General features: G+C 34.2%; 1 protein-coding gene across 1 annotated transcript; it reads left to right on the top strand.

The window, feature by feature from the left end:
* Positions 1-604: 604 nt before the first annotated feature.
* LOC124373875 lies at positions 605-5923 on the top strand (the record flags this gene model as incomplete). The annotated part of the gene is given in 2 exon segments (XM_046832194.1): positions 605-757; positions 4566-5923. Coding segments are annotated over 2 exon segments (442 nt in total), but the record flags the coding sequence as incomplete, so codon positions are not given.
* Between the last annotated feature and the right edge of the window lie 3542 nt (positions 5924-9465).

The raw sequence follows: 9465 nt of genomic DNA, 5'->3' as shown, positions 1-9465 counted from the left end.
TGGGCAAACGATATTACTTAATCATAACCATCGATATACTCAATCGATACTGAATAATTATTTTGAACAATTAACTTAAATAGGCTAATCTATATCAACAACTGTAAACACTTTCAAATAATAACTCGTAATGTAATATTTTCAATTTTTATGATAAGTAGCCTAATATTTGATTATTAAAAATGGCAGTACATTTTTAGAAAACTGAATCACAATGCTTTGAAATATTATGATAAGACATGTTTTTCGTGACTTCAACATGTTGAACTCGTACCGAAAAAACGTATGTGAAAATGTGGTGGGAAAGAAACAACTGTAACTGTGAGAGGATCAAATATGGTCGTCTTCAGTTTTTCCTTATTTTTGGTTATAATAATTTGTTTGATCACTGTAAATATTTAAATTCATATTTTAATTAAAAACATGATAGTTATTGAGCGACTATAGATACTTTTATATCGATTGATAGTCTAGGATTTGAGATGCGAATATTAGGTATCGATGATTACATTCTTCGATATAAAAAAACCGGGTCCGCTTATCGTACCCTACCCAGTCACACTGTGAGAGACTAGCAATGATGTTGACGGTGTAACTGTTGCAGGCAGAGCAAGATGCGATGCAACCATATAGTGACGATACAGCGTGGCGCCGCGACGCTGGAGAAGCCGCCAGACTATGACTCCGTGACGGGGGCGGCGCCTCCTAGCTACGAAGACGCCATCAAGCTCAGCCCGGCTCACCTAGTCTTGGACAGGTAAGCTGACCTTGTGATGAGTAGGTGTGAGTTTTAAGTTGAGAGTGTAACATTTTAAATCTATAAACAACTGATTTAAAAATCTCTCTTTTGTAGAGGTAGATGGCAAATATTATTGTTATATCTGTATAATAATATAATATTTTGGTTTGTAATATTCTAAATATTGACATTTTTATTAGAAGTTTTCACCATATAGGAATTGATCAAATTCGTATTTTGTATTAAATTTATCATCTTGAATCATTGGTCCTAACAAATTCAGGTATAATATATTTTTCAAAATTATAAACTGGGTCAATTAGGCTAACCGTACCTACTTTTACATTAAATTGGATTATTAAAACAAGTTAATCTTTTATAAAATATTCAGAGTTTATTGAAAACCATTGAGTTATATAAACTCCCCAATGTATGAGAATAAGTGATTAGGCTTACAGTTTTTACAATAGTTTAGTAAATTTAGTAAAATTAGTTTACTGAGGTAGTAAATAAGTTTAGTAAAGTTAGCATATTTTTGAGTACTTTCTAGAAAATGTATCAAATCGGTTAAATGTAATCTAAAGTTTGTTTGTCCTAAAACTCAACTTTTTCCACTCAAGTCTGAAGTTTTGTTAGTATTTTGGTACCATCCGGACGCCGCTCTGTCCGTATCTACTACTTGTTTTAACGTGATATAAGTAGATTTAGATTAGGTTATCACAAATATGTCACTAGTAGTACCAAAGTTAAACTTAACTTTTTCGAGCGCTCTCATGATCTGAGCTTGAATTTTGGTATTATCTGGAGTGATTTTTTTTCTTTTTCGCCAACGAAGCCCGCACTGATAACCAGAAGAATTTCTAATCGGTACTTTCCCGATTTCAGATCATCCAACGTCTATAGATCACCACAGACTATAGATATGTCTATATATAGAACGGAAAATCTATAGTATGTGATTGACAGGAAATAAAAATTTTTTTAAATTGTATGAACAATTATAATTCAATGAGAAAAACAGCATTATTTCATTTGTAAGGAACTCCTTCCAACTGTTGCATACTTATTTGTGATACAGTGTTGCTGCAAAATATGCGTCCAACAGATGGAAGGCGTTATGTGAGTCATAGTTGCACCGTGGATAAAGCATATTCACGGATAAAGCATATTCACGACATCACTTTATTTTTGTATCATCTGTGTACCAGCACAAAACGTTATAAAAATTCTACAGATGAAATATATTTCGATATATCTTGCCACATGGTACAATCACATTTTTAATTCCCTTTAATTGGTTTTCATATCATCATTCAAATAATAAAAGTCTACTTTTAATATAGACTTTCCAATCTATTATTGAACTGACAAATGACATTTTTTCCACACCAATTTGCTTGTAGCTCAACTCAAACCGAATGCCCTCTTACATATTTATTTTTAATCTACATTTTAAATATTTTAATGCTGTCACACAAATTATTTTCTTATATCTAGATTCTAATATGGTGATTGGAAACATGTGAATATTGAGTCAAAATTTATATGTTACTAGCGGGCCCGGCGCGCTTTGCTGCGCATTTCAATAATTTTTTTGCAAAAGTTGCCGCGCGGCTTCGCACGCAATTTTCCCGTTGAAAACAGTACACTATATTCACTTATTCTTTTTCTATTACATTCTAAACATTGCTGAGATAATTGATAGTCGTTCCATCGTGAGCCTCTTGGGCGTATTATGAAGGTATGTACCATATTTCCTGCCTCTATCTAGCTGTTACCCACGGCTTCGCACGCAAATCTTAAGAACCGAAGTCCTTATATTACTTAGTAAATTTTTTTTTTTTACTATAATAAAATTTTAGATTTAAATTTAGTTATATCTCCGATGCCACGATTGAGCTTGCTTTGTATGTCTCGATCGCGGAGTTTTGAGAACCATACTTCTGTCAAAAAAAACAACTAAGGTTGATTTTTATAACATTCTTTATATTTGTAGCCAACGTAAGATAGTAATTATGATATCTTGCATTACTCTTCTGATCAAGCATGAGCATGGTTTATATTAAATAAATATTGCAGTTAAAGGTGAATTTTTAACCGTCAAATTTGAATTGTATTATCTGGATAGTAAAGTCTATGTTTAACAGTGATTGCAAAAACAGTTTTAAACAAAATTTGTCGTTTCTCTGTAAGCTTACTCTATGCTTTAAAACTATAAGTGTAATATATGTTTACAAAGAACAGCTGAATTAAAAATTTGAAAAGACGTTAACATATGTTTGTTTGCAATGCATTTCTTATGGGTATTTCTGTAACCAGTGGGGCGGAATCCTGAATCGGGAAAGGGATGGGGCATAGCTTATAAACCTTCTCCGTGGAAAAATACATATACGTACAAATTTTCATCATGATCGGTCCAATAGTTCACGATTCCATAAAGGACAAACATACAAACATTCATTTTTATATATATAGATTGAGATTGTTAACACATTGTGTTTTTTCATTTAGTTACTTGTTATTCTTAAGGAATAAAAAGACTTTAATCAAATATTTTAATTGCAGCCAGTATTTAATCCCTATGAAAACAGGGTTTCTTCAACTTCAGACTCTAATATTAAAAAGTAATTCAATTAATTTAAAAAGCTTTTGGAGTGGGCTTTAATAACGTATTTAAAAAGAGAATATCACCCATAGATCTCTGGTATGCCAAAACAGTGGTGTAACTAAAGAGGGCCGATAAGAGGGGTAGACCCCCTCCTCCCACAGAAAGAATCTTACGTAAAAAGTATCTATTGTTTAATAGCAATCTGACTTGTTTAAAATACATCAGTTAAAAATTGTTTTACTTTGAATTATGCCTAAGTTATTTAAATTTAGGCGCATGCCATTTACACCCACCCCATGTCACCCCCTCCCAAAGTAAACATATCTCAGCCAAAATAAAAGGGACTAAACTGTTTAAAGTTTAACATTATCCTTTTAGGGTAAAAATCAAGGTATTTTTTTTACAAAAGCCAAGTCATAACTGTAAGCAATATGCATTATATGACCAGATATTAAGTACAGAGAAACCAATATGTTTCTATATTATCACCAGTGGTTGATAGTTACACTATATTGTTCTGATTATGCTATCTCTTTGTTTTTCTTGTTTGGTTTGATTTCACACCATTTGTTTCATATTTTTAGAAGCCTATCTCAGCTGATAGCCCTTGTATTTTATTTGCACAAACTTCAGATTACATTTAACTGATTTGATACAAATTCTAGAAAGTACTCAAAGATATCCCTTAACACTGTAAGCTTTAATCAATTTATTCTGTTACATTGGAGAAATTTGTATTGGTTTTCAATAAACTCTTAATAGTTTTTAAATAATAAACTTGTTTTAATAAAAACAATTTAATATAAAAACTAAGTAGCCTAATTGACCCAGTTAATAATATTTTAAAAATATATTAAACCTGAATATGTAAGGACCAATGACTCCAGATAATAAATACAAATATGAATTTGGTCAGGTCCTGTCTGATAAAAAAAAGCATCCATGGATTTATTTATGTGCCAATAACACGCTCCCACAATCCCAATGTTATTTGAGAAAGCTAATTGTATTGTATCACTGAACGATGGTAAATGTCCGGAAATATCCATTTTTTCTTCCAAATTTCCTCTGTACATGTGTGGCTGACAAATAGGTAATCATTTTGCTGCTAAACAATCCAAGATGATATAATAAGCACATACACACATAAAACTTTTGCAAATAAACATTTGTTATGAAGTGTTGAACTTCTCTGAACAGTGTACACTCTTGTTGCAGCAGTGTGGTGGGTGACACAGTGAAAGTTGATGGCGAAGGGCAGTCCCAGTCTGGAACGTCGAACGTGGGTTGTGGCAGCAGAGTCGCAGTCTACCAGCGTCGTGTGCCAAGTCCACTCCAAGCCCGACTCCGGCAGCTCGGACGAGAGTTTTCAGACAACTTCGGCACTCGAGTGCTGAGGATAAGTCGGAAGTTCCTGAGGCGCCCCAAGAGTGGGCAGGACGTGGAGGACCCTCGAACACCCCAGGAGCAGGATGGGAACATAGCACCTGACGTGTCAGTCAGGTGAACTCCTGTAGACCTCCTGGGAGTCGAAGCAGCACTGGCAGCATCTCTCCAGTGCCATTGTGATATAGTTTGTAGTCAAGACTGAGGCGATCATAGGTCCTCTGGGCCGTGATAGATTTAGATGGACCAACTGATGATAATAGTCTGATATTTTATAGACTTTTAGGGTAAAGTTGTCTTATGGTGGAAAAACTTGTTCCACTTTGCGATATGTAGGAAATATCCACTGTATGCCTTAAGAATTTGTCTTTTTAAAGTTCTGAAAGCTATAAAAATCTCTATTATTCTGTTCAGGGTCAAAGTCCAAAAGGAGTCTAATCCTCCTGAGCTTTGTAAGCATATTTTTTACATTAAAATAACAATAAAATGTGTAAACAAGTCAATTCTGGTAAAAAAAGGAAATTAAGGAGGTAGATTCATCCCAATGAATTAATTTTTTTAAAATATTTTAAAGTTTAAAAGAGCAAAGTAAAACCTGCACTTAAAAATTGTTGATTTGTTTCATGGAGAGCATTTATTCACAAATTAAAAACAAATTCAGCAATAATTCAACAATGATTTTCTTACTAATCAATAGAATTCTTTAATTAAACAATTACTGATTGTAAATACTTCAGTTTAATTAGAAACTGTATATAGTCTACCAACTTAACAAGTATGCATTTCTTAAGTGTGTTCCACAGAAATGAGAAAAGATATGCATTGTTTTTGGCATATAGCCTTATGAAAGTGCAATTCGCTGGGCGATTATGAAATCGTTGGTTTTAAATGTGTACTTGATGAATTTTTAATGTAACATTATTTTTTTATGTACAGTATTGTAATATAGACTAGTAGATTTTTTTACTAATAGAAATAATCATCTCATCTATAGCAATTTACTGTCACATTAAATAATTTATTTGTAAATATGATGTAAGGCGTGAGATAGTCAATTATTTTGAATTTAGATGTTGAAACACTGATAAATCTAGTCATGTAGTTTCCTAAATTTAAATTCTAGTTTGTGAACCATGTACTGTTACAAGTGTTCTTAATAATTGATTAAATAAAATTTATATAATTTGTAATTGTTTTGCGTTATTTTCTGCTTATTTTCCTTTTTTGGTGGTGATTTAAAAACCCCTGTCATACCCTCATTTTACTGACCGTGCAGTTCAGAACCAGTAATAACGGTTTGGAAGAGCAATAGATCTACTGAGAAGCAGAACAAGTGTTAAAAATAGTTAAACTCAACAATAAGGCCAATCAAAATTAGTTGAACCAAAATTAAAATTAAAATACAGAATATTATGTACAAGATTAGGTACACAATCAAGTTAAGGTCAGCTTTGATTGCATTAATGAATGTTTCCATTTGAGACCATCCTAATTAAGTTGTAAAATGATTGTAAAGACGAACACTCACAATCCCTCTCTCCTAAATCTCTATAAGAAGTTACCAATTTTGTGGAGTTTTTAATAAATTTCTATAAAGTAGATCCATAGTTACCAACATCTCATTAAGTTCTACCAATCCTCAATATCAAACTAAATAGCATCAAATTTTAACAGTATGTTCATAATTTAGTGGAATTTACAGTTAAATGTATCGAATCGAACAGACCCCAGCAATTTTTTTAATATTAGGTCCTAAAATTTATTGTTTTATAGTGTAAATGATTTGTCAGTTACAGTCAGAAATATGAGGTAATGTGTTTGGCCTTAACCTAAATTCTGCTGTATATCTGCTGGTATCTGCTTTACGGTATCAACTTCCCCTCCACTTTCCACTCATAGCACATAATTGCACCATTAGTATGAACGTTAACTTAATTTTGAACAGGCACATCAGTTAGTACTCTTTGGTCTGAACATTATATGATTGTTATATTGATCTACTTGAGAATTTTTAAACTTTCTCTGTTCAAAAACCTATTTTTCTTAGCTTTCAATCATATGTTCTTAAATTTCTGGTTATTTATATTAGTTTTGTTATAGCACTAGACACATCTCTGTAAGCCTGGAGTGTAACAAATAAACTGTTAATTAATGCACTTAGACCTGAAATATATTGTTCAAACTTCGCATGGGTATAGACGATTATTTTCTTACGATTTTTGTATGAGGGAGAGGCAGGAATCGGCAGGAAAATGCTTTTACGCCAGGTGGCCAGCCTGTTGTGTGGGACTCCTACTTACGTGGAATATCCACTAAAAACCTCCTCTACTCTTAGCATTCTAGCCTGAAACCGCTTATCGCTTTCCGAATTTTGGCTTACGCCCAGAGGGTTCGCACCTATCTAGCCATTCGGATCTTGGATCTGCCCCACGTTCCGGTCCAGATCAGTCTTTTTGACGCGGTGTATACCCTGTGCAAAGCTGGACCAGCAGCACCAAGTAGTCCTCGCCCTCCAACATCCGGTCATAGACCTTGTCCACCGAAATCATACCGAAAGTTTGAGTCACTTCAAGGCTGGGCCTTTCTCAACGCGGGCAGCGGCTACGATAACACCAGTGTTAAAATTATTAATTAAAATCTCTTTACGTTATTAATTAATAATAAAGCCAAACGTCCAGGCTTTTAATTATGTCTCGTACTTATTTAAGTTTTTATACTACTGTATATTGCCAATAATATTTGATAACAGCAATAGCCGAAATATCGAAGGAAAATTTAATAAAAGAATCAAATCAAATCCAATCAAAGTGTTTATTTGTCAATTAACAATATAAAAGAAAATTGTCAGTATAAGTACAATAAACAGCTAAAATAAGCATTAATTCCTAACGCCTTAAATGGTTTTGAACATAAAATAATCACTCACAGAGTAGAATTCCTTATCAAGTAAGAAACACTTTAGTTTTATTCTAAAACTTACATACTACTACTTCAGATCTCAATTCCAAGGGGAGATGGTTAAATAATTTAATTGATGCATAGTACAACTGATTTTCAAAAAATGAAGTTCGGGTCTTTGGGATTGGCAAACGGAATGATTTTCTTAAATTGTAAGGTCCAGAGGAATCGGAGGTAAAAATATGGATGTTTTTCTTTAGGAATGTTAATGTTTGAAGGATGTATATGCTCGGAAATGTAAGTATTTGATTAGAACGGAAATACCCCTTGCATGACTGGTTGGTTGCTAGCCCCAATACAATTCTCAGACATTTCTTCTGCAATCGAAATATATACTGTGTCCTGGCATTTTCAGAGCCCCAAATTGGAAGTCCATACGCCAAGTGGGGGTAAATACATCCATAATAGCCAGCCAAAAGTATGTCTCTATTGGCAAAGCTGGACAATCTACGCAATAAGAAAATTCCGCTGCAAAGTTTGTTACATACCCTATCTATATGAACATGAAAGTTAAGATTAGAGTCCAAGATCATGCCCAAGAAGTTTATATGTTCAGACGAATTGATTTCAGAGTCGCTTATAATGATGGACGAACTTCCGCTGGCACGACTCATATGAACTTCAATCTTAAAATCAAGAAATTTTGTCTTCGCAGTGTTAACAGTAAGTCTGTTATTATCACGCCATTGGAGCAGACAACTGCCCTGTACAAACATGTCATATTCAAGGTTTTCTCTGATTTTATGAGACATATTGATAGAAGTATCGTCTGCAAATAGACACAAATTTCCTCCACTTACACTAGAAGAAATGTCATTAATAAACAATAGAAACAAGACCGGGCCAAGAACGGAGCCCTGGGTTACGCCTGATTTAACTGTTTCTATTGAGGATAATCTGTGACTCAAGCAACCAGAATCGTCAATGAAGGGAATCTCAACCACTTGGCTGCGGCCTATCAAATATGAAGAGACCCATCCGAATGCACATCCCCTTATTCCAAGGTTATGAAGTTTACACAACAAGAGCCCATGATTAACAACATCGAACGCCTTGCAGAGATCTAAGAAAACACCAAACGAATGCTGACGTTCGTCCAGAGCTACAGAAACATGACTGATGAAATCAAACACGACATCAAGTGTTGAGAAGCCCTGTCTAAACCAAATTGTTTTTCAAAAAGGACGTTGTTCTGGAATAAAAAAGATAGTAAATGAATGAGATACAACTTTTCTAAGACCTTGGAAAATGTTGACAATATGGGTATAGGCCTGTAGTTTCCTATGTCACTTGGGCTTCCCTTTTTTAGTAATGCTGCTCAGCAATGTCCTTAAGAAGATTAGAAGAGATACCATCAGCTCCTACTGAGTGGCTAGGTCTCAAAGATCTTATTACTGAGATTACTACCTGAACGTCTATTGGCCTCAGAAACAACGATGGTGCAACTGTCTGCATCGTGTGGCATATTCCTTGAGGATCGGTTACATTTAAACAGCTTTCCCCCAAGACAATCACCTATTCTAGAGAAAAAGGCATTAAACTGGCAAGATATTTCAAGCGGATCGACTATCAAGGAACCACATTCATTCGTTATGGAGTAATTAGTAAAAGACTTACCTTTTTTGTTAGGCATAATGTCCTTAATGATGTCCCAAACGGCCCTGTTTTTGTTCATCGCCTTTGTGATGTGTTTCAATACCAATCCTTATTTGACGGAGTGAATACTGGTGCGAAACTGTCTCTTAAGACCTCGGTAAGACTTATGCAAGGGGTG

The sequence above is a fragment of the Homalodisca vitripennis genome, unplaced genomic scaffold (assembly GCF_021130785.1).
Source record: "Homalodisca vitripennis isolate AUS2020 unplaced genomic scaffold, UT_GWSS_2.1 ScUCBcl_6597;HRSCAF=13883, whole genome shotgun sequence".
NCBI classification, from domain to species: domain Eukaryota; kingdom Metazoa; phylum Arthropoda; class Insecta; order Hemiptera; family Cicadellidae; genus Homalodisca; species Homalodisca vitripennis.
This window is presented reverse-complemented; position numbering and strand designations above follow the sequence as displayed.